Source organism: Lates calcarifer, linkage group LG12 (assembly GCF_001640805.2).
Source record: "Lates calcarifer isolate ASB-BC8 linkage group LG12, TLL_Latcal_v3, whole genome shotgun sequence".
Lineage (NCBI taxonomy): Eukaryota > Metazoa > Chordata > Actinopteri > Centropomidae > Lates > Lates calcarifer.
In genome coordinates this window covers 22,263,688-22,290,468 of record NC_066844.1, presented here as the reverse complement: position 1 = coordinate 22,290,468, position 26,781 = coordinate 22,263,688, and the positions used below count along the sequence as shown (strand labels likewise).

The following is a 26,781-nucleotide window of genomic DNA, read 5'->3' as shown; positions in this document are numbered from 1 at the left end:
AAAGGAGCAGAGAGATGGATGACTCAGCTGTTTGGGTCTAGTCTGTTTACCCTGACATTAAGCACTGGCTTGAATATGTGCTTCTCTGCTCCCTTTTTGTTTTGTAGTCATACATATACACATCAAGCTATTAGCGCAGATGGAAGCGTACTGGACGAAAAAACGTAATGTTGTGCAGCAAATTTTGTGATTTTATAGAAAAATTTTTTTTCTAACTATTCATTCACAAAGATACCAGCCTGCCTGCATGAACACCATGACCTTCATCAGCTATGGATTATAATGTCTTATTACAAGGAATATGTGACAAAAGTTAGGACTCTGCTCTCCATTTATCAACACAACCTGAGACCTTTATACTAACTTTGGTCTGATTGCCCTTTTTGACAAGTGTGATTCACTGGTGAGCAAATGAACATGGTTTTTCATCATATGACGCATGTATTTTTGTCACTTATCTTATCTTCCCCAGTGATTAATAATAATTAAATTAATAATTTCCTTCAGAAATCACTGAAAGCTCACGACTTACACAAAAAATGTGGCACCACTGTTTTGACTTCCCAAACCTATTATTTATCCAAGAGGAAAACTGAATCACGAATTTCAGCAAGTTGGCTGCTTTTTGATTCTCTTTGCAGGAAAAATGCTGTTGTCAAACTGATGTACAGCCCTGAGAACTTTCAGTGGTCTTAAATGACTCACCTTGTGGACTCTTACACAAAGCTTTTTACACCACAGTTGGTTTTGTTGCATCATACTGTTATTAGTCTTTTCAGCCAGCGGATCTGTCCTCATGTCAGGAGGAGCTCTCACAGTCCAGCTTTATTCTAACAAAATTACCCAGGGTTGATTTCTGATCACTGTGATATACCACAGCTATAGACTGGCTGATGAATCTTTTACACTGTTTTGAGTTTTGCAAATCTAGACTTTTCTGACAAATAGCCCCTTTCAGACCTTCACAGGAACCTTGCATTAACTTGCATTAACTTGTAGACAGTTAGCCCTGGGTCACGCGTCACTGGGTTCGTGCAAATTAAAAAAGGAGGGTCAATAAAATAATCTGTCACTGGATAGTTCTTCTCAGTGCATTGTGATGCATTTTTACTGAAAACAACTGAGTTACAGCCTAAAGCAGTAGAAAATGTGGCACAACAGAGGCAGCAGTTGAAGGGGAGGGGAGGTGGAAGATGGAAACACAATCACCTTCTGTAAGGAAACAAATATTTGTAGCACAAGTTGTATATTTGCATTTTATTTGCAGTGCATATATTTTCTGTCATATCAAGATTTACTGAAAAAATGTAATTTATCATCCTTCTACTCTATAATCAGCAGAACTTTGTTATTTGGCAGCCCAAGTGTTGGTATCAGAGCATGAAACTGAATGACAGCTGGGTTCACTCTGCCCTACTTTCTGCCTTAAAGCGTTCCTCATGAGCTCTGACTCCTAAGGTTGGAAGTCAGTTAATAGACCCAACATTTTATCTTTCTACTTCATTGTCAGACTGAAGAGAAAATCCATGTGCAATACAATATTTTACCAGCAGATGCTCTAGGGTAAATTGCATGTTGTTATCATTCAGCACACTTTGCCAGATGTATTTACACATTTGTTGGCTTGTCCATCATAGCATTAATAACAACCCTTGAAGACAGGGTTGTTTTTATTTTGAGCTTAATTTGTGCTTGTTTCAAAACACACAGCACAAAAAACACACAAATAATTTCTGTATTTAAGTCAGCTTGGGATAATTATGATGATTTCATATATTTGCAGACATTTTAAACTTGGGTATGTGTTGTTATGATGACATTTTGGCGCTAAGTCATTTCCTACTTCCATGCTCGAGTTGCTGTCATTTTGTAGGGCAGCCACAAATTGTGACGAAACCTGTGGCCCACTCTAGATCTGTATTCATTGTGAACCATGTGCTGAGCCCATAAACCTCAGAAACCCGCGAGCACAGCTCTAAAATATCATTTTGACTCTTACCTCTTCGCAATTTCATTCTTGCATAATAATTCTGCTGTTATTTGAATTAGCAAGAAGATCTGTTGCTCTTCTCAAAGCATCATCAAATGGCAAGGCCACATGACACTGCTTGACAACATTTGCATAAGAGAAAGAGGAAGCAAAAAAGAAAAACGCTTTTAATGTGAGTGATGGAGACAGACAAGGAACATGACAGCAGAAAAAAGCTACAGAGGAACAAAAATTAGAACAGAGTGGGTCGCAATCAAGGAAACCACTATTGTAGTTGTGAGGAAGGTGAACAGGAAACTGAGTAATCCCAACCCAGTACTTGTAGAAATGTTGTGCTTGCACAGGAAGATAGATTGGGTGTGACGTAGTCAAATTCAAAAAGGGCGCCAGAAAAATGCACACCTAAGTGGAAAAAAAATTCAATTTAGAAAACAGAATTTTGAATCTGTGTAGAAAACCTGAAGACCACGATCTGTAGTATTTTTTATTTTTCTCTACAATCCAGATTATGTTCACTGTCATTCTGATGTTCCTTATTTAGGAAGGTTGCGCAGGGCTTCATGGAGGGTTATAAAATATTTTGAAATCATGCATGATAAGAGGTTTACTCAGTGATTTCTTAGAATATGAAGGCTTTAACCTCTGGAGCGCTGTCTCTGTTGTGCCTCAGCTTGACCTTCACAAGCACAACTTCTGCATTTTCCTCCCACTTCCTGTAGACCGAGTCAGAGAGACGAAAGAGATCAGCATATTCGGTCATTGCAAGGTTGTCTTTTTCTACGTCAACTTCCCTATAAGCAGTGAGACACCAGTATTTTTGTTTTCCTTACGGGTGAAGGATAGTGAACTCTGAATATAAATTATACCAAAGTACTCGCTGTAATGGTGAAACAAATACTCATTTACACAAAGCATCATCATCAGTCTTGTGACTGAAAATCTGTGATAGATCTGGGCTGGGAAGTGAAAGAGCAGCGCTTGCATTTAACTTATTACTGCTGTGGAGGTGACCTTGGGCAAGACACTTACCTCCTCACTCCTGTACTGGCGCTCTTCAGTGGTCAGCAGATCAGACTCTGGTTGTATTGGGCAGCATCTAGTGTCAGTGTGGGGCATGGCGTCACTGTAAAAGAGTGATCATGCCTAGTAAATCTACCCTAGTTAAATAAGGGTCAGAAAAGGGGGGAAAAGACAACAACTATGCAATCAGCAAAGAGACCTTATCTCCTCTTCTTTATGCCATCTCCTCGATGAAGCCACAGGGCTCTGTCGCCAGGCTGCGTTGTCAAGGAAATGTTTTTGTTGTGGAGAGTCAACTGTGAGGTATTACTATCGGTGAAACAGTGTTAATGAATTAATCTGCTTTGTCTGGTCATCTTTGACCCAGTGTTTGATGACAGTCTTCTGCATGTCAGCTTCAGTGAACTGTAATTGTTAATGTGCGGAAAGCTCCAGATAGCTTAGGGTTTCAGCTCTCTGGTTACTATGGCGATTATCACTGGAGCAGAGTGTGTTTTGAAAGCAAACAAGCCTGTTTTGGCAGTATAACCAGCTGGGAGGATGTCACTGACAGGAATGGAGGTGACTGTATGTGCCTGTATGTGTCTTCGAAAAGAAAATCTCTGACCTGGTCTTATTTTCATACTTTTGACCTCTTTTCTATCTCATGTGACGTGACATAAATTATGGTGTTTGATTTACGATGCTGACTTTAAGTTTTCCTACAAGTTTCCCAAATGTCAGACTTCAAATACTAACAACACTGAACACATTTACTGGATTTCATAAGACCTGCATTTCCATCTGTCCAATTATGGTGGAGTAGAAGCACAAAAGAACATTTTGGTATGGCTGGGCTAATCAGATGCCAGTCAAATGATCTCAGCAGAATAAGTTTTAAGAATTTATTGCCCTTTTCAACCCTGTGAGAAAAAAATGAACTTCCCTTGTACATATTTTAGCATGCGTACCAAAAAGTTTCATTTCCAGTTACCTGTTTTTCCCTGCAGCCAATATGAGCAGCTGCTGTCACTGAAGAGTCCTGTCAATAACTGCTATCTAGCGACAAACTGTGTGCCAAAATTGAACCAAAAATAGACTGTTGGGCAATGAGTGGACAAAAAAAACCCCACTTGTTTGTGCTTGTTGGCACAGAGCTTGGGGTTACATACAAAACTTCCCTGGTTGTATACGCCAGGGCTTCAGAAATCCTCATTGCTAATGTTTTATTTTTCATTGAGAAAGTACTGAACAGGTTTTTAATATCATAGATGTTCAGTGCCATTTCGATCATAAACCTGGAAATCGATTTTCTCTGACATCTCATCTGGTAATTACCCTGGCCCCGTTCTAAACCAGATTCACTTGATTGAGCATTTGTCTGTCTGTCTGTCTGTCTGTCTGTCTGTCTGTCTGTGTGCCTGTGTGTCTGGCTCTCACATTCTCTAACTGAGTCTCTTTCGCTCCTCTTTCGGTGTCCAGGGCCATCTCTCTGGTCAGCTGCAGAGAGGAGCCTGAAAGGAAGTGGAATAAACAAAAAGAAAGCAAGCCAAACAAAGCTGCAACGAGGCTTTGGTGGACTTGCTGGTTCAGGGGCAATGTGCACACACAAAGAGTTCTCTGTGAGAGTGGTAGTGCTCCGTATTCTTGTGGAGTACTCACTCAGTGACACACACAAAAACACATAGACACACACACACATTGATTAAAATCCCACAGAGATAAAGTTTGACTTAATAAAGTATTTTAATGTTTAATGTTTTAGTACAAACTTAACTTTGCTAAATACATCACAGCAGATATCTGTAGTCACTATCAGTCCATGCTCATTCTAAATAAATGCTGTTGCTTGATTTGAAAATAGAATTACTACATTTAAGTTTCCAAAAACAAGCAGTGCTAGTCACGCTCCTTGTGGATACTAGTCGTAATGTGAATTTAAGTGTCATGCTCATGTGAAAACACTAGTTCTTTAAACTGCAGCTTTTCTGTTTTAATTGCCAACTGTGTGTATCCTCAGACTCAGACACTCACTCACTCTCTCTGGGTCAACAGTTATATAGCCTGTTATTTAAATGTCAAAAATATTAAAAGAAATTCTCCTGCTTTAATGGAGACCTAGTAAAGTCAATATTGGAGGTTAATTTTCCATCATGTCAGGAAGTCTTAAAGGCCCGTCTCAATTAGCAGTTCTTTCAACCCTTGTGGAAGATATTAGAATTAAACCTTTAAATCCTCTGATGACTGTGGCTGCATTGGTCCTTTTTCAGCTAATTTATATTTTTAATCTAATTCTGAGCAGCTTGCTGCAGCTATATATCCTGTCTTCTGGCAGTAGTTGCACAATAAGGCTATAATAAACATTATTAACACAGATAACCTGTCCTGAATCTCATAGGCAACTTTGCCAAGCTCCAGGAGTCTATAGTGTTGAGGTTACAAAACTTATTTTTGCTTGATAGACACCTTAAACTTCTGAATCTGGACACTTCAGCTTTTTTTAATCTTTGCCCCTCTCAATCTATCTCCTGCTCTCTTGATGTTTACAGTGATTTATAGCATAATGATAGAAAAGGAATTAGTACCAACAGTGGTCAGTGAGTTGTGGGTTGTTGCATAGCTTTTTCTTTGCTAAAGTATTGAGACCTGCATGGTGTCTCATGAAAGTAACTGAACATCAGTAATACCTGCATGGATTGAAAACAATTTTAGAGAAAAAGTTTTGACAGAGAAAATGTTCTTAACCCTTAACCTGTGTATTGCTATATTAAAGGTTAGAGCAGTTATTCTGAGTGGATCTATCCAGGTGACACGATACACATAGGCAATGCATTTCACTCATATAGTCTGTACCTTATTATGCTACTGAATGCATGCCTGAAGTCAACAATTAGATAATTGAATTGCAGGAACAGCTGTAAAAGGTCTGTCACAGCAGCAGTCACAGTGAAAATTCACGAGGCTATAAAATCGCAAAGTGTATAGGAGGTTGGGTTCACATTGTAACGCAATCTATAGCACACAAGTGGTAATAAAAGATATGATCATGAATGTACGCATAAGGGTAAACAGATTTACAGTCACACCACAATGACTGTTGAGAAGAGTACACAAGTTATAGTGGGGTCAGTCTTAGAAATGTCAGTGGAGTTAAATTTGCCTTTCAACAGGGAAGTCGAGGCACAGAGTGAGTAGTAGTACCACATGCCTGGAGCTGACACAAATACAATGTTCTGCTCATTCACATTTCATTGTTGTAGATGCCTGTGGTCTTTAGCAAGACAACATTTAGTTCTGTCAGGCATATTTTGGAAATAGATTATCTTTAAGCAAGTTCAAACTGGTTTCTTTCACAGTTTTTTTCCCTTGCCTGCAGAACAACACATCCTCTACAAACTTTTACCAAAGTCTTTTACTAAAGTTTTTTTTTTCACAGTTTGTTTATAAACTGACACAGAAAGTGGAAGTGTGATGGAATTATGGAGGAATGACGAGTGTCTGTATGACATTTCAAACAGATAATCACAACCACATTGTCAAAGAGAATTAGTAGAAGGAAAGTGCAACTGTCTATCACCTACCACGTTTGACTGATTGAAAGAGCAGGGCACCTTTCAATGAATCTGCAGAGGAGAGAGACTGGTTGGGGGCCTGTACAGACAGTGTCACCAGCAGTCTTCCCTGCTGTTTTGTCTTGTCTTTCATGGTGTCGTGCAGTGTCTTGATAGTGGTTCAGTGACAGGTAATGACCCAGTGACTAGTGAGGACAACTCAAGTTTGAAGCCAATGTCACATCAGCAGTGACATCCCCTTGCATGCATGTGTGGCTCCAATTCACTGCTTAAAACAGTGGCATAGAATAGACCATCTCTCTCCTGAGCACACATTATCAGCAAAGAGGCTCAAACCAAGATGGTGTCATCTGCAAACTTGAACAGTCCTGTTTTACATCCATTTTAACAGTTGTTTAGATCGGTACAGACCCTTTTTAAGATCAGTAATCTGCTAGTGAAGGTAGAGCACTTTAGTTTTATTAATGGAATTTCAGTTTTCCAGATGTTGAGTTAATACACTTCCTTGAAAAGAGGACGGATTAGCATACTTTACCAAGACTCTCAGGTGTGACTGAACCATGCCAGCACGGTGAGTCTTATCTTTAGCAGAAGCCAGTAACAAGATAATATCCTTTTATCTTGCATCAGCTGCTGAATATCATCTCTGTTAACACCCACTGTTTTTTCATTATCTTTTGTTTTTATTTCCACTTTCTCGGTACAACATTTAATTTGATTCAGAACTTTTACTAAGCTTTTCATGATGTTAGGATACGGAATCTCAAGGTGCTTGCAGACATTTCCTCCACTGCACTCAGTGTTCATCATCATGATTTGAATATAATAACTATAGTGCAGGTAAAAAGTACAGTTTTATATAGTTTAATACATCATATTCAAAATCTGATCTGTGTGAAAGTTGAGACCAGTAACTCTGCAATTAGCTTTGCCTTCATGATGTAACAAGTCAACTTGAATTCCTTCATTCAGTGAAAGGTGTCAGCAAAGCAAGTTTCAGCCTGTATGCTCTGAGGAAAATGTGTAAACCGTTAAGAAACCTCTCATTTTACCCCTCCTCTTTTCATTTCCTGTGCCTTTTTTTCACCATGCAAGTTGAGGTTGCCATAGTGATACAGAGAAGGAATAAACTTCCTGTCTGTTTCCTGTGGTAAATTGCGGCCTCTTTTGGCTCTTCTTTTTCTTCTTCTTCTGTTGCACACTAGGTTTCACACTCTCTTCATCTTTTCATGTAGATAATTATAACCTACACATTACGTTATCAATTTGCTTGATGAGCAAAACACATTTTAGGAAACTTCTTAAATGTGGGTCTGTCAAATTATATTTTGTTATGTGTTTCCAGTTGATAAAAAATTAATCTTTCAAGACTTTACCAAAAGCAGACGAAGAAACACAGTGAGAGTGCTTTATGACAGAACTGACATCATCTAGCTATTAGCGTCATGCGGCATGGCAGCAGGAATACCGGTTTCTTCCTACCCAGCTGTAAGAAGACCACACAGAGGTCGCACAATGTGTCTTATATTAAAACAGAACATACGACTTTCTTAAAAGTCTTTAAAAACTTTCCTTCCCAAAATACCCTCAGGCAGTTTACTGTCTCTGTCTCTCCTATTTAAACATTAATGCCAATGTAAACGAAGTATGATTAGTGTGGGTAAAAAAAATTATTTGTTCAAGCAGTAAAAATCAAATTATTTTATTTTGTTCCGTTCTGAATTAGATACTGTTTGAGGTTTCCCAAAAAAGTTACTTAGTTCTATTTCACCACAAAAGTGCTACAAAATACATGAATGAAATGCAAATTAGATTTCAGATCATATTTAGAGAAACACTTTGTCTTGGCTCTTTGGCTTTGCCTGTATCATATATAATAAAACTGGATTAAAATGTAAATATACAATGAGAAAATATTTTCATAATCGCTTCACATGTGGCTTTAAAGTTATCATGAGACAGAAGGGGTTTTATCTTAAAGTTCAAACTGGATTCAAAGTCACAGCGTCTCATCTAAACATGAGTTGAAATGCTGAGCGATGATGTTTGCTCTGGCCGTGTCAGGTGCATTGGTCTGGTTGCGCCTTTCATGTCTGCAGGCTTCAAGGCCAGGGCAGCCTCTGATTTTTAGGGCTGTGAGAAGGCCAGTCGTCACAGGCAGCCTTGGCTGCCTCGTCTGCTCTTTGATCGATGGCCTTTCAGTTTGGAGTAATTATCCCGGACCAGGCTGGGAGGCTGGTGACTTCTTGGTCTGCCATGTCCGCACAAAGGTGTATAAACCTAAGACTTGGGGATTACATGGGGAGATGACTTGTATCTCCGACAGAGGTTTCATATTATTTTCAAAAATTTCACTGTCTTGATTGAAATGACAAATGAATGCCTACAGTGTCATCTGGTAAGGAATCTGGTCAATTTTCATCTCCTACTCTCTGATTCTTAATGTTTTTTCAAAGTAGTCAAACAAGTTAATTGATAGCCAGTCATTTTAATTGATAGATGCCTCTGTTTCTGTCAGAACGTGCACAAGTATAAAATAGGGGTTTCACTGCAGCCCATGAATACCACAAAATTTTCAAATTGGGATACTGTTAAGATAATTATAGTTTAATGACTTTTGTGTGGTTGTCTCTATTGACATTTAAAATAACACAAAGAAAGCTTGAGGCAAGAGAAACTTGTCTTTTAAGATTCCAGGTGCACCACTGCAACTGTTATCATTGCTTTGGAAAAGTTTTGCCCAGCAGCACCCCAGCACAAGATTGTCATCTTTAGATTTAAGAACGATGAAGAGCAGTTTTGTGTTGAGTAGTTTGAAGAGCTATGGACAATCTGGATGGATAGCCAAAACGAAAAGAGAAAATGGTGGCTTAGTTTGTGTGTAAGTGTCTCTCTGTGGGTGCTCCTTGTTTTCCACACAGTACTTGTAAGATATGCTTTGTGAGTTCACTGTGGCAGAGCATCATGCTTCATTTCAGACTCTTGAATTCTATCTGCAAAAGAACAATAATAAAAATATTGTGTTTGTGCCCTTTAAAGACGCATTGTCAATAAAATTCTCAGTTTCTGTGCTCTCAGGGGCTTTGGCTTTTAGTGGACTTGATTTATTTAAAAAAATATTGGATTTGTGACCTGTTTTGAGTCCTTTGCTATTGAATTGGTCAAATAATCACTAGGTGATCATGCTTGAATCAATCACGTTTAAATTCAGCTTTTAACTTCAAATTGAGAAAACAGTGACTCTGCATTCCTTGGCTGTATGAAAGGCAAGAGTTGCACAAGTATAGTTACACATCCACCTCACCTTGATTTGACTTCTGATTTTTGAGAATTACAGTTTATTACACTTACTACATTTTTATGCAGATTTGCTGCCACGTCTTGACGTGAAATATGATAATCCATTATAACAATATTCAAGAAGCCTCTGGTTCTACTGTTGCCTCTAGCTTTTGTCACAGAGTATGGTCGTATCCAAATGTTTATATCTATGCTTCTCCCACAGCTCATTGTTTATATTCTGATGTACTGATCCATAATTCATTGAACCCTTTTCCTCCATCTATGTGTGTCTGTACATGTGAATGTGTGTCTCCGTACAAAGGTTAGTGCAGGAGGTGGGCTGGTAATGGATGTATGTATAATGCATCAGCAGTGCATTTCCTAGTCGCCCATGATGCAGCAGATGCCTCCAGTGAGCTCAGGACCATCGCACTGTGTATCCCTGTATGCCTTTGTCTTTGCCAGCTGAAGGTGAATAAAAGAGGATTTTCCCTATAATAATGTGCCAATGTGAATGATCAGTAGAACAAATTCAAGCTATGAAGTTTTTTTTTTTTATTTTTTTTTTTTTTTATTATTTGTTGAGACTGTGGATTGCTAAAGCCAGTGAGAGATGCTAAGCTCCTGGCTTTGTTTTGCTCCTTGAAGTGAGACTGTAGCTCAAATAGAGTAGTATGAGTGTGGCAAAAACCAGCAGGACAGATCACCATGGTCCAGGGAGTAGCCTGAAGAACATGTTTGATAGTTTTTTTTTTTTTTTTTAACTAAATTACTAGTGGCTCTCCTGTGGTCATCCATTCACACGTGTAATTTGGTAAGTTTGCAGTTGGGGATTAAGTGTGAGCCGAAATGTATGTTTTAAATATTTGCCACTTATTTATAAACACAGCTACTTAGTGCCAAATTACACTTTGACAATTGAATATAAATATGTATTGGACTTAATGTATACACAACAACTAAAAGGGAGGAAGAATGTGACATAGACCAGAACCTGTAGCACAAATGACGGAAAACAGGAAAACAGGAAGTCATGCCACGTTGTTTAGAAGCAGGCAGAGCTATACGGTATTTGTGTGCAGCGAACAAAGCCGTGTGTGTCTTCATCCTCCTAAAGAAGGGTTTGAGTGTTGTGTGTTTCCTGTTCATCGTAGCAGATTGAACATCTGTAAGAGGTATTAAATCAGCGCCTGACCCTGGTTTTGTCGAGCCCACGGTGCCACTTTATATGACGGATAGTATGCCTGTGGCTGGTGAGCGAATTTGTGTGTGTGCATGTGTGTCTGTGTATGCAGAGGGATTATCTTTCAGTACCCTTGATGCTGGCCCAGGTCTTTGTCTCTAGCTAGGTCAGCAGCACTGTGTCAGAGGTCAGGTAACACTATCCTAACCCTGACCTCACCAGATGCCTGCAAGATGTAAGCTCTGATTAAATTAAGTGGAAGGAGGCATCAAAGAGGAGCAAGGATGCTGGGACAAATAGACACACATACATCATGGCTTCTGACAGATAAATAGATCTAATATTTCTTGCTGTTAAGACCACTTTTTCTGTCTAATCTAGGTAAAAACTACACAGTTTCCAGTACCAGTGTGTATTTAAGTATATACATAAATATTTCAGCTGGCTAATTCCATTGGTTAGTAAGTTATTGTCATTTTTCCCCTTATTGTAATCACTGAATACCAGCTAATACAGTGTGTTAATTACCACAGGAGAACATGTTGGTATGTTGGTAGTGTGTTTGAAGGGCACTCCCTATTGGAAAATAGATTGGATTGCCTATTTGCTTTGTAGTAGCGCTGTGGCTGAAGAAGCCCACTCCAGATGTTGCAGCACATTACAAAAGGCTCGGAGGGCTGCAGACTCTCAGCACCCTTCTGCTTGACGCTCCTTCATCCCTGCAAACAGTTCGAAAATCAGCATCAATTATGAATTCATTCCATCTGGTGGGCTGCGATTACTGCTCCTGGCACTGTGGCGTGCCCGATAGTCACTCCTGCTCACTGCTCTGTCAAATGGTTTCACTCTGAGAATTCAGAGCAGAAGAAATGAGGCAGGAGAAGACACTTGGATCAAAGCCATGAAAGAAATGAAAGCGGGAGAGACCTCACCTGTTTTAATTTTTCCTCATCAGCAAATTTAAGGAGCATTATTGAGTTATTTGTAATAAATATTGGCCAACTCATGTTGCCACCCAGTCAATTGGAGCTTCCCTGTTGGATTTTTATGCACTTGTCCACTCCTGAGTGGATGTCAAGGCTGTTTCAATCATCGGCAGTTAAGGCCAGGACTGGGCAGTTCATTTGGCACCCTCGCAGCGGGACCTCGCTCTTGTGTCCCATTAGGGTCTCCCTCTTTCTCTCCTCCTCCCCTCCTCTCTCCTGTTTGCTATGATTAACGGTTTGCTGTCCCACTAATCTCAGTCTCCCATCAGTGTCATCCAAACATTCCCCCTCCTGCTTTTCATGACCCCCAACTGACTTTGTCCTGCCTTTCTTTTCCCAACTCTAAGACCACTTCACCATCACGTAGCACTTCTGACTTCTGCCACCATCTCATCAGGCCCCAGCCTCTCCTTAGAGATATTACCTGTTCTACATCCCTTTTTCCATCTATCCAATTAGTGAAATATATAATTTCCTAATTACTTGGCGTGTGTGTGTGTATGTGTGTGTATGCTGACATGCTCTATGTGTATAAAAGGTCTTTAGGGGAGAAACTGTTGCCAGGGTAGTTGACAAAGTTTCTTTCAGACAGAGAGATTAGTGAATAGGGCAAGACATTGAGGTGCCTCAGAGGGTAAAAACTCACCACAGATATTTTTGCTGTGTAAAAACATGTCACATTTCTCCTCGGCTTCCTTGTAATTTCATCTTTGCCCCATCAAAACTGCTGACACCTGACTCCACAGCACCGAAGATTCTCATGTCACAATCTTATCTTGCCAAGAAAGACAATGTGGGATTTTTGCCATTACAGTTTAGCAACTGAAATAAGAACATTTGATCTTCTTTCTTCTTGAACTATAAAAAGAAGTTGGACAGTTAGGTCATTTAATGTGGCCCCTGATTATCTGTTTCATCAACTGTCAAGGTCTGGAAAGGTAAGACAGCACCTGCAGAAGGCTAGAAGAGAATGCTAGCCAGAAGCTGTCAGTCTCTCATATACCAGCTGCTGTTTCCTTCTTTGTGTTTTGCTCACCACATCTCTCAGAGGGAGTAAGGAGATCGAGACATTTTGTTCCAGAGGTCCCAGTCGCCTGTAATAACACCTGTATCTCTCTTACACTTTCAAGGCTGACAGAATCCTGAGTTCCTGCGAGCTCCAATTATCAGTTGAGTGTTTCTCAGACACATTTCAACATGATACCTCAGCATTATTTCCCTGTCTTTTATTTGGGTTTCCTCTTTCAGCAGCTCTCTATATTTTAGTCTTCTATTGATGGAAAGAGGATGTCTGTGCAGCATCCTTGCCTTCAAGGAAGGTAGTGTATTGCTGGTAGGCACTTGTATCTAACCTCTATGACAATACGCCTTTCATTCTGATACAAAATATTAAAAAAAAAAAAAAAGCGAGAGAGAGAGATAGATAGATAGAGACTGCAATGCACACTACCAACTTGAAATTATTATTATTTTTTTCAGAACATGTCCATCTCCTCCCACTCTTGGTTTTCTATCTATCTATCAATGGAGTGCCACAACTACCACATAGTGCTTCAAGCTCTGTCGTTTCCTGTTTTTTGCATATTTTGTGGTCCCACAATCAAATGCAGCACATACATGAATAGATGTTTTCCTTTCATTTTCATGCCTCCAGAATCGGTGAAGTTAATGATTAATCGACTATAACCCCGATCAGAGGCTGTAAAACATGTTGCAGCTTAACATGTTGGAGGTCTTAATTCTCCCACACTGGTCCTTTCAGCTCTTTGTCTTACCACTTAATTATTGCTGCTTTACCACTGAGGGAAAACGTGTGTTTCTATTACAAAAGCTTTTAATGATTAATAGATATTGATTGTTGCTCTGGCTAGCAACTGGTTAAGGAAATTTGCATCCTCCCACAGAATTGTCATCAAATGCCTTAAGTGAAAGCATAGAATGTACTTTTCTCCCGCCACCTTTTGTCAGTCTTGCCACACATTCACTCAGTATACATGGAAGAAGTAGACATGGTCTTCACGCCTCTTATCCCCCTCTGCTTTGGCAGCAGTTGTGACTGTGTTGTCCAGACTTGCTCTTTGCCCGAGGCATGGTAACCATCTGTTGGAGGAGACTGAATCTCTCCATCTCTGTCTTTCAAACGAACAGATATGTCTCTCTGTGTGTATGTGTGTGTGTTTTTTTTTCCTGTTCACAAGTGTACACGTGTTCATGCAAGCTGCTTCCATTTCCTCCTTGATTGGGTCTGAGAATAGGAAGCAGCACATGTGTCTCTCGGAGGGCCTCTAATCTTGAGTCTGGATTGGCACATTTCTCAACATGTAGCTGAGAAGAACAGGCGGCATCGGACCGTTCACGGTTGGTGTGTAGGCGGTCGAGGACAGTGGGAGGAAGAGTTTGAGAAATGATGAAAATTGAAATTAATCAGATTGTAGAATAAAGAGAGAGCGAGGCCATGGGGAGATGGAGAAGAGATAATGGCCATTTTGATGCGCACAAGATGACTTTATGTGTGTCAGAAAGTTCACTATATTGAGGCTGTCTTGTCTCACTGGATCCTGCTGCAGTTAGAGCTGCCAGCTCAGCACTTTTATTGTTGTTTTTTCCCCCCTCTAACCCTCTCCTTTTCTTCTCTACCTTTGTTTCCTTGAATTCCCATTGCTCTCTTTGTCACTTTAGTTACTCATCTTGGCATTAACACAAGCTGCCTCATCACTTTCCCCCTGTATGCTTAGTGTATTGTGTATTAATGGGGAGATTGTGAGAATTCAGGCATCTCATTGTGTTATTTGCCTCAGTCTCAATGTGTCTCAGGCTAGGGAGAGTGAGAAAAGAGACTGTGAGATGTCTCAAGTGGGTGAGAAGCAATGTCTAACAGTGAGATGAGCCTTATGTGCACTGCGACCATTATTTATCAGCAATCTAACGAAGCAGGAAAAATCGCATTAAAGTGGACTAAACAGCGTTAAGTCTCTAAGTGGATATCGATTTGAAACCTCATGACATCCAGTGTTTGCCTCTATTGTCTTCAGAGTTAATCTTAAAAGCCAGTGCATGGCTGATATTCATGGGTCACCCTGTCACCAGTGAGGTCACACATTGATTTATTTAACAGATTTGCTCTGAAGTGAGGACAGGAAGGACCAGTGGCCTGGCCCATTATCGATTTAGTAGATGGCCAAGCCTTAGAAGAAAATATTCTTGTGTTCTTTACAATGTTTTATTCAACTTTCTCTTTGTTTGTAACTTTCTCGGTAGCAGCATAAGAATCTGTCAAATCATTGTCTCATTAAAGCATGTGACATTCATTCAGCACAGCCAATGCTTTATTAATTTTTCAGAAAATTGTCTGCATGCCTGAGGGTTCAGTTCAAATGGCTGCCACAATTACAACACCGCACCACTGTAATTACTCAAAGGCAGTCAATTTAGGATATTGTGAGCAGCTTCTGAAAGTATGTTTGAACAAGGACTACATGAACACACTGGAGAGGTAGTATCGAACAACCCGTTCCTACAGAATGTTCACACAACGTCATGAACAGAATGCAGGACAAAAAACTTGAAATGTTCAGTTGGATTATATTACATTGTATTATATTACATTGTACTGGTGGTTGAGGTGATAATGCCCACTTTCTGTTTAAAGCTATTGCAACTCTCATTAAGCCAAGCTGTTACTAAGCTCTTAGTATTTGTTAGAGAGAGAAAAAAATCACAATGTGCTTTAGGCTAATGCTCTAAAACTGAGTTTGTCACACTCATCAGGCCTGTCGTTGTTGTTTGGTTTTAAGTGCTTATTGTCTGAACTCATTTCACAGTTCAACATACAGTATGTTCCTCTCATCAGCAGCAGGATTTAACTTCTTTAGTCATGTCCCCTCAAGTATTTTCTCTCGCCACTGGCCATAAAGCGATTTGCTGTGGGTGGCGAAGGCAGTTGTCATGCTGACTGAAAGGAGGCGGAGCAGTGTGAGTAACTTGTGTGAGCTATAGCGCTGATTGGAATGGTTTCAAGCCTAAACATCAACAGCGGGCCTGTGTTCTCAGCTAGCAGGGGCCCACACTGCTGCCTTTGTGTCTTGCTCCCAGTCCCACCAGGATGGGTCACACTTGCTCCAAACACATGCACATTTATTCACACACAGAGTAAAGCCTTAATGCCATGAGAGACGGACCTTTGAAACGGTTACATTTTAAACTTGATGAGGCTGTGGCTGCGAGATGCTGATGCAATATGCAGGCACTGCAGGAAGATAAAGAAAATTACTTGATTGTTTAAAGCTGTTGATCCTCAGTCTTGACACAGAGCAGTAGGAAGTACCCTACATTCTTTCTTCCTTTTATGTCTGGACTTGTCAGTTTCATCATGCTTCACTGAATAACGAAACTCTGGAGACAGTGCGTGCATGAGTTCTCACAGAAGAGCTGGCTGGCACACATATTCCTCTCATTTGGTTTCATCACTGGTCAAATGTGGGAGTAGATAAAGCTCTATCAGTTCTTATCAAATCCTATTTCTGTAAAAGTAAACTGAAATTCCTTATTAGGACATAGTTTCACATTTAAAGAGAAAATGAGTACAAATTGAAATCGATGCTCCTGTTTTTCAGGCTTGCTGAGTACATTAGCGATCAGCAGACATTCAGGTGGTTATTGCTCCACTTTTGTCACCACAAGTTTACTAAGAAAGCATTTTAGTGCTGATAGCTTCCACCCAGTTTGGACCATATTACACTTAAAGATCAGTCAGGGCTTCTATGTTTAATAAAGCACAGATAGAAAACTGGATCACCTCAGAAATATTTACACTTTGGACAATAACAGGTGGTAGTGTATCATCACTTTTTCCACCAAGACAAATGTGGCTTCAGGTTGCACTCAAAGACTGTTGATATAGTGTAAAAGAGTCATTTGTCTGTGTTAGCAAGGTAAAGTTCAGAAAGTGGTGTGGAATAGAAAGACTAGCTGCTGTCCATGGCTGTAATGTTCATTGTGTGCAGCTGGACTTTCCGATTTGTAAGCTTGCAGCTTAACACCTATGCCGCATAATTGTACCCTAGCCCCATAACCACCTGTTTGCACAGTGGGAACAGACAGATTTCCCCTGCCATAATAATGATAATTGTTTTTCATACCCAGGGGCCCCAAAGCAACTACCTACTCATCCCCAAACGGGGGTGGATACCCAATTACAGGCATACTCATTTGAGTCCAAATGAAGTACCATGGACAAAATAAATGGGTCCCATGTTATCTGTAAATATAAACAAGAATAATCTCCTGTATCAGCTCCATAACAATTAGATTAATGAAACCACCAGGTACACCACAGCAACAACACACTTTATTTTTGATATCTTACCTGACCCAAAGGGACCAGCATATTCTCTCCCTTTTTACAATTAGTGGAAGTTTGCTTTAGTCTGTGGCCACCTGAGGTCTTGATTAAAGCTGCTTATGTTTCTGTTTGGATGTTGTATCGTAATATACAGAGGGAATATAACAACAAAAAAGTCTTTACTCACTCAATGTAACTGCCATCTGACCTGATTGTGTCACTCTTAATGACACTCACCACCTGTGAATACAGTCTGTCCATCATGGGTCAGGCACCCAGCTCTGTCCTGCTGCAGCTGGACCCCAGTTTAATCCTGGCGCTAGTTCCCCCAGCACCCATCTCCATGTTGGTTTTCCTTGTCCGCCAGTCACATTGTAACCCACTGGTAATCAGGCAATTTCCTGAGTCTTGCTGGAAGATTTACAAATTCCCTGCTGCTTTTTCCAAGCACTACATATCTTCATGCTAATACACCCTTCTCCCACATCACACATGGAGAATGACGATATGTAAGCATGCACATACAGACTTACATTCTTCCTCTTTCTGTCCGTTTTCTACATTTTTTTGTGTGAGAGAAAGGTAATTGCAGCTGACGTACAGAAGCTAATTAATCTCATCCAAGTACAGAACTGAACTGGCCTCTCATTCCCCTCCTCTGCTGTTTTTTGTTCCTAATTTTCTTCATGAGTCAAAGACAACCACAACTGTTGTACATTTTGCCCAGTTGCTAGGCAGTGGATGGTATTTATTTTCCTGCGAGCTCAACTTTTCTTCGTCTACTGCTCTGCAGAAGCAGTCCAATCCCACTGTGCCTTTGTCACATAGTTTAGTTAAATACGTTTGTGCGTCTTTCATTTCACCCTCAGTTCTCACGTCAGTTCAGACACATAAAAACAAAGCTAAGTCTACCAATTGGTATTGTGTGGGATCTGAGGGTGGCTACAGTGTATTCTGTCACCAAGGCCAACAGTTATAGCTTACTGCAGAGGGAAGCTGTGCTTGTTCAGCACTGAGTCATAAAATTTTTTCCAAACAATTCTTTGGGAAAAAACTGGTATCAATAGGGCATGTGGAAATGGTGTGTATGTGTGTGTGTGTGTGTGTGTGTGTGTGTGAGGGAGGGAGAGTGTGCCTGTTCATGCAGCTGCAACCCTGAGTCTCCATGGTCCAAAGGGAGATATGGTGATAATGCAGCATTAGCCACAGATCAGACAAAGTGTGTTGTGTAATAGCGACAGGATCAGTGGTATCAGTCTGACTGTCATCAGGCCTGGAGTTCCTGCCACAGCTTTTCCCCTTCAGAACCACCAGCAACATATGCTTATTGCCCCAATCTTGACAGTGATTACCACTTGTATCATAGCAGTGATCTTGACAAAGAAATCCTCTGTGATCCCTCAGCTGTCCTCCTAAATGTGTATGTGTGTATGAGTTTCATTCAGTCAAGGTTTTATTAGTAGAAACAAAGTGCGTCCAGTCCTGTAGGAATTCTTATTAAAGTGCATGTGTTTGTACAGTTGTTGGCAGCCTTTTACTTCCAGCTGGCAAGTATGAAATATTAAAGCCAAGTAGCGCAGCGCAGGACAGTACTTCCTTTGCCTCTGCATATGTGTATGTACATTGTGGGTGCTGTAGTACCAATACTGAAGATGACTGCAGCAGCAGTACATTGTTCATCCTTTTTGGAGGTGTACATAAAATCCCAATTTATTCTCCAATTAATTGTGTTTTCATTTTTTTTATGTGATCAGATTAAAGTTACTGTCGTGTAAAGAGGAACAGGCTGTTTTTATAGGCAAATCATTTGAACACATGCACATGCTTAAAAGTTGAGAATACACAGAGTGTGTGAGGAGCTAAAGTGTAATTTGTATTGTACAGTAAAGAGAGCTGTTACCTATTTGTTAATCAAAGCAGCAGTGGCGCCAAGGTGTGTGCCAAACTTCACCTCTCATTTCTAACTGTTAACAGCTTCAGGTTCGCTGGACAAACTCCAAAGGGCATGTTTACTACTTTCAGGGAGAGCCTGTGCTTGTGTGTGTGTGTGTGTGAGAGAGAGAGGGAAAGGCCTGCTAGTTTGGTCATGGTCAGCCAGATTTGTGAACTTGCAGGCCTAGAAAGCATGCTCTGGCAACTCTAGAATTTGCATATTTGTGGCCGAGTCTGTGGCAGAAGCTCCAGGGGCAAACTCAGCCATGGCTGTCTTACTGTTTCACCTTTCTCCTGATTATTAAAGCTAAATTATAAATGATTAAATTCTTTATTGGTGATTAAACCTAAGAGGTAGTCTAATAGACAGTTTTACACAATTACTGTGCTGAGGTTTAAGACGATTGTTTTGATGGTCTTCTCACTATTGTAGTTTCAACCACCTCAGCTAGTATTCTATCTGCATTCTGTCAAAATAACTGGATTTATATGGAGTGCACACTGCCCATTTCCACTGCATCAACCTGTATTCACACTTAAGGTGTGCAGTGAGCCAGAGAGAGCATTTCTTTCCTCCCTCTTCCTCCTGCTTAACAATATGGCCCACAGACTGTACAGCAGATGGATGAGCTCTTCATCACAGTGTGATTTGCAAATTGCTTGATGATGAGAGTGGAAACTTCACAACCATGAGGTGGATGTAAAATGGAGAATGTCACAATGTGTATGCATGTTTCAACAGAAAATCGCTTTTATTGTACTGTCCAGGCACACTCAGACTCCAGAAACACTCACACCCTTCGATTTTTGGCCACATCGTCAGCCTTAGCGCACACCTGACGACACCTTTAGGCTTTCAAAATCAGTTGGATGTCTGTTAAAACTGTCTTTATTTCAAGGCAAACTGCTCGATCTGCTCAATTAGCCAGTCTGAACCCATATACTGCTGAGGAGTAGGAGCTGACAGCTGTCTGTGGAAACTATCTTGGCCCATTCCTTCCCCCAGGGGGCTTCACTGTGCATGTGCGTGCTGCATGCTGTGTAGTAGTGTATTTTGAGGGTCATCCCAGAAAGACTTCACCCTGGGCGTTTGAATGGAGAGTGCACTGACAGGCACCCCTGGGTGTGTGTGTCTCTTTCTATGTGTGTGTGTAGTGTTAGATTCCTTGTGGCAGATGAGCTCTCTCTGCTCGCCTCAGGCTGTTAGAATAAACATAGCACTGGATAAGAAAAGCCCATATCCTGTCAGTGCAAGACGTTTCCATTAAAATGTTAACCAGGATAAAGTGACTTGTCTTGAAAGAAAAAGAGGGGAATAGGATGGCAGGTGGTTTTTGTTCCCTCAGAGGTTGAGAGTGCCTGGGATGTTCCCACTGTGAAATTAAGACATCACTTTATTACCATTTAAATTGAGACAGCAGATAGAACTGTAGTCTCAATGGTTATAGCTAAAGAGGCAGAATCCCTGTAGGTATACAGTGAGAAAAAATAGTAGACTGGTCCAGGATGAAACTGAGAGATGAGATCTGTTGCAGAGCTACAACCAAGCCTGCGAGCTAAAGCGAGGGGGAGCAAGACGAGAGTCCAGATGTGAGGCAGCCACACTGCCTGCCTGTTTACATTTCTCTGCTAACGGGAGCGTATTTTTAACCTTAACCTGTTTTTGTTCTCTCTGCAGGTGCTGGAGAGTCAGGGAAGAGCACCATTGTGAAGCAGATGAAGTGAGTGACTGCTAATTGTTTTGCTTTTCCTCCCAACATGTATGACAAAATAATATATTTTTTAACAGCACTGGTAGATGGATGGAATAAATAAACATAGGGGGTTTTCAACATTTATTTGAGGACCAGTATGTACTGCATAAACATAAATAGAATTAAAGCCGCACAATATTTTTAGGATATTAAATCAAATCTGTAGCACAGGTGTCACAATATTAGCTCTGGTCCTCTATGTGCAGATGCAAAATATAATACTATGTTCTCACTGGCTTCCATGCTCCCAAAAAATGATAGTATTTCATAAAAAATCCACCTGTTTTTCAGCCATTATGGTGGAAAAGAGGTAGAAACACCAGAAGTTTGAAAGTCAAAATATCACAAAAAAGTCTGAGGTGGAAAATTTGGTCCACCAATAAACACAAAATGTGACAAAATGCAATGAAGATAGGCTTAGTGACATGAATGAATGAATAAATGAATGAATCACCAACTTATACTTTCACTAAAGCTTCGGCTTCACTGAGGAGATTAAAATTTGCAGCAGACAAAAACATCAAATTTTGTGTGGAGCAATGAGGAGACTGTAACCATCCTCAAATTAATACATGGAACAAACAGAAAAGGCATGGCTTCAGCCGATTTATTTTATTTTAATTAGTTAAAACTTGAACTAACTTTAGATGAGATTGATTATTATGGGATCCTAGTACAGGATTTCATTCATTCGATTCCAGATAAATCAACATCTAGCCTACCTGAGATAAGATTTATAGTTTTGCTGTGACAGACAAGATTAAACCCATGTCAGAAATCTAGTTTGTTAAAAAAAGCAAAACTGTTATGTGCAGGCACATTGGTACTCTTGTTACGTGTAAAGTTTTCAATAATCAGCATATTAGGTTTTAAGTGGACTGTTTGATATTTTTGTTGTTCTTTCAATGAACATGCAGAGTGAGCCCAGACAGGAAGGAAGCAGAACGCAGTAGTCCATAAGTGTGAGGGTTTATCTCAGCTCTATATCAGTTCAGTTAGATCAGCCGGAAACTCTGTGAAAATTCACTTTTTCACACGTCATCTATAGAAGATGCAAGTAATTTCATTTTCAAAGTGCAATTCTTTTTTTATTAAAATTCCGGCAGTTAAAGCAGGTATTTCTTCTAAATGTGGCCATTGTAGTTTCTATTTCGAAACATCCTTTTTTGCTCTGTCAGAGGGACACACACACACACACACACACACACACACACACACACACACACACACACAGGTGAGCTATATCTTCCTCTGCATTGCAGCTTATATTGTACACAGGATTGGTCCCTGTCTGATAACTACAATCTTCCAGCTCGCCGATACAGTGTGTAATGTATAGAGTTTGGGATTCCTTGGCTCACAACCAACAGGCAGGAAATAGGCCATTAGAAGGCAATGCACCTTGCACATTTATCACCAGCCTGATGGAGGAAAGAAACAATTGTTAAGTGATTAATTTAATCAGTTGGGCAGACCAGTCACTGTGCAGAATACAGATATCCTTTAACCTCTGCAGTGCACATACAGGGTCCATCTTGGTACCTGTTGGATACAGCCAAGTCAGTGAAAATGCTTCTAGATCTGTTTTTGCACGCATGCAATTAAGAATTAGCCCTAGCAAAGAAAGCTGGCCATTACTGCTGCACTGTATGTAATCTGACAAAGCTTAGTAAGCATTTGCTAATGGACCTACATCATTTTAGTTAGGCTGTACAAAAGATCCTTGACAGTGCTCAAAGCATGAACTCTTCTTGCACCGTATGGGTTGTTGTCAAACCCAAGACTGGGTTCTGAAAAAGAAACTGGGCATGCATTTGCTGAATTGTGGTTCATTGTACTTCACATTTACGGTACTGAGAAGAAGTAGCAATGGAAGTGCACAACATTTCAGAGTTTCGAGAGGCCGTGACTCATGTCATCTAAACTGCTTGTCTTGGTTTGCTGATTGTTCCTTCTTCCACCTGCAGGGTCTTTTTCAAGTTGTTTCTTGTAGTAGTCCTGTAATAGCCTCACAACTTGAAAATAAAATGAGCTACTTAAAACCTTCATTTGGAAGGATGTTACAAAATCATTCATTTTGGCAGTGTTGCAATTTGTCAGTTGAATAAATAGCTGATTGTGTATAAGATGAGATCGTCAGTGACAGCTGATGAGGCTGCAGTATACTGAAGGGAACCGGTTTACAAACACTCACAAAAGCTATGGTAGAAGATACGAAACAAAGAGGAGCACAAACACTTGTGTTCGTTGTCTTCTGTACAGGCTGGGCTCTGATTACTGTGCACTGAAGCATAAATGAAACTGCTGGTTTCCTGGCTGTGTAATTTCACTCCTGCCAGTTTGTCTGAAACCCTCCCTACTTGTCCTTAAAGCAAGAGTTAAGAAGATAGTGCTAAATGTGCATTTTCCACAGCATGAATGGATGAATGAATATGATCCTCATTAAGATCATTTAGTGTTGCTGCACTGACTGAATCAATTTCACAAACCACTCAGATGCTGTTCTCTAAAATACACTCACATGTGCACATCAGTGAATACCCGTATGTTTGATGCTTTTGCTGTTAATATGTAATTACCATAAGTACTCACAAATTCACTCCTCCCACACACACACACTCATGCAACACAGCTGTCCCCATATTGCCTAATTATTCCTCTGAATGAATTATTGTATTTCTTCTATGTACTATATGGGATCTCAAATGTAATCCCTCAGTCCCAAACTAGACTCAAAGGATGGACAAATAATAGATTTCTGAGATGGTGTGTGTGAGGGGTTTTCCAATTCATAATTCTGACAAAAGGATATAATTATGCTGCAAAATGCATGAGAGTTACAGGAAATCAGTCTAGTTTTGAAGCTCTAAAGAAAAATTCCCTCTGCTTAACACTAGACTAAAACAGTATGTTGTGACGAAAAGGGATGGTGTATGCCATCCTGTGACCGTGACAGGATATGACAGCATTAATGATTGGATTTCAATTTAATCCAGTTTTGGATCTGTATTGAAAATTTCCCTCAGTTGACACTAGACTTGCAAGTTATTTTTAACACAGCAGTAATGAAATATTTAAATGAGATGGAAGCAGCTCACAAAGTCCATATAATATTACAGTCACATTTTAGTTAAGTTTTCAATTCAGTTCACAGAATACCTCAAAATGAAAGATTCAATAGAACATTAGGCCAAAAAAGATTTTTTGTTAAAAATTTGTTTTAGGTGTAGATACTGCCTACAGTACTCTACTCTCTACTCTGATCACTATATTCAACAACACTTTTTTTGTATGCAAAACAGTACTACTTTTGACTACAAAATTTTATCTAGCATTGTATTGTGTCAGCCGTTCTGGTCATACTGTTTTCCTCTGATTTACAGGTGTTATATGGTTCTTCTTTTTAAATAGCATTAGATTCCCACTATTTAGGTATTCTCCAAATATCATCATGATTGGTTTTAAACCGTATTTTGATGCAGATGGTGTGGAACGCACAAGTTCTAAAATTCAAAGAGCTAGGTGGGACTTTATGTCCAGCTGTTCCTTTTCCACACATAATTTTAGGTCTAGATCAAATCTGTGTAGCACTTTCTGAAACAAAGTTTGCTGAAAGTCACAATCAAGTCAACCAAAAGCAATTCTATGAAATTATTTGATGTATTGTTTGTATGAGGGGGTAACAATGTGAGCTTTTGGTCCTTTTGGCTGTGCCTCACAGTGTTTCACAGTGGGCTCACTTGCATTTTAATGAGGTCCCATTCAGCATGTCACACAACCAATGAGCATCCTGGCTGTGTGACTCTGGTCTCTGGGCTGTGACAGGCCAGGGGAGGTGGTTCTGTTTGGTTTCCAGCCCAGCAGTTTCTGTCTCAGCCCCATGGTTTTCCAACCACATGCCTCTTTCTTTCCGTCTCTCTCTGCTCAGCTCCAAAAGCAAGTAAATATTTGTTTTAGTGTCCTCTAGCTGAGAGATACAAAAACGCCTGAATTTTCCGAGCACCTCAACCTAGCAGTGTTCCGCTTTGTGATCACAGACACGCAACACTAGATGCTTCTTTATAAATCTAATGAAATATTAATGTAAAACAATGTTCTGCAGCGTGGATTGGGATTAATGTAACAAATAAAGTTGTTGTTGTTACAGTTTTCACAAACAGAAACATTATGTGACAAGATAAAGTTTTTGTTACATTAGCAACTGCTGTCAAACAATAACCAGGAAACATTAGCTGTAGGTTCACTGTCAGAGGTGACCGAACAGCATTTTTCAGTGGCTCTGTGTAGTGATAACCTCAGTATCATGTTTTATTGTCAAGTTGAGATTTCATCTTAAATTATCCAATTTTTTTTCTAACCCTCTCTCCCTCTGTTCTGTTTTCAGGATTATTCACGAGGATGGATACTCAGAAGATGAGTGTAAGCAGTACAGAGCAGTTGTCTACAGCAACACAATCCAGTCCATTATGGCCATCATCAAAGCCATGGCCAACCTCAAGATTGATTATGAGGAAGCTTCTAGAGCGGTAGGTCTTTGACAATAAAGTTTACACTGAAATCCAAAACTGTTCAAAATATGTTTTAGGAAGATTGTGTGTCTATTTCCATCAGGTACTGCAAGCCTGCTAGAGAGCAAGAGCATCTCAAGCCATGCTAAATATGCCTGTTTCTATGTTTTACAATACTCTGCAGATGGAAATATGAACAGTATATTAGCCTAATACACATATATTGCAGATACTTTTTATATATAGATGTAGTTTGAAGAGCCATATTGTCCTTAAGCAGTTTCGAAACTCACCCGTCATTTAAGAGTAAAAAGCTATTAAAGGTAGTGACAAACCTTCAGGAAACCTAATAAAAGTTAGTGTAATATAGCTGTTCAGTTCAGTGATATCATCTCTGTTAATCACCACTGAGCCTCCTCTCTGCCTCCATCCTCACCACCCATATCTAGCCTTGATGATGTGAGGCAGCAGACCTTGTGCAGCTCAAGAATTTCTCTCAGGTGCAGTGTGACCGTTTCTACTTGGAAATCGACTCTGGGTAGCAGATGCTTAAGATGGACTCCTGTAGTGCTGTGTATTTTCAGTCCCACTGTGTGTGTGTGTGTGTGTGTGTGTGTGTGTGTGTGTGTGTGTGTGTGTGTGTGTGTGTGTGTGTGTGTGTGTGTGTGTGCCTTTCAACAGGGCACCACCCAGGGAGATAATGAGATCACAGAAGCAAAATTCAAGCAATACTCATAAGAAAAGAAAATGACACTCCTTTTGTTCACAGACCCGTCATGTCACAGATGTGATTCATATATTCCATTCTCACAGATCATCTGAAAGATAATTTCTATGTAAGCATCCTTACTTATCAGAGAAATAACTTCATAAAATGCAGAGAAAAGTAGACAGCTGTGTTGGTATGCCTTTTACACAGTCCAACAACTCAAGGTAATGCCACATATTTCTATTCATCTTGTATGTTTCTCTTGCCATTGGGAAATCTGACCTCCCCGATCCTCACACACTCAATTTTGCTGAATTGGAATAAGTAATAAAACAGCAGTCTCTCGTGTAGTGATATGATAAAATTACTATGTCTAGTAGCATGTTACTAAAACATTCAGATTTTTCATAACCCTAATATTCCCAAGCTTGCAGTTTCTGTACGTATTTGATACTTTTGGTCTTTCCAAATTTCACTCTCCTGGGTGACCTTCATTCCACAGGAGTTGGATAAACATGGTTTTAT

At 40.1% G+C, this 26,781-nt stretch overlaps 1 protein-coding gene and 1 long non-coding RNA gene across 2 annotated transcripts in view; one reads left to right on the top strand and one right to left on the bottom strand.

Moving 5' to 3' along the window:
* Window positions 1–26,781, top strand: part of LOC108889838 (guanine nucleotide-binding protein G(i) subunit alpha-2) — a 54,701-nt gene that overhangs the window by 18,365 nt on the left and 9,555 nt on the right. Inside the window, exons 2-3 of the mRNA XM_018686496.2 lie at window positions 20,964–21,006; window positions 25,424–25,565. Of these exons, the coding sequence (XP_018542012.1) occupies window positions 20,964–21,006; window positions 25,424–25,565 (185 nt within the window). The remainder of the gene's footprint in view (window positions 1–20,963; window positions 21,007–25,423; window positions 25,566–26,781) is intronic.
* Window positions 235–20,956, bottom strand: LOC108889839 (uncharacterized). Its single transcript, XR_001962063.2, has 3 exons — window positions 3,210–20,956; window positions 3,020–3,113; window positions 235–2,703 (listed from the first exon to the last, which is right to left on the bottom strand). It is a non-coding gene; the product is annotated as an uncharacterized LOC108889839 (long non-coding RNA).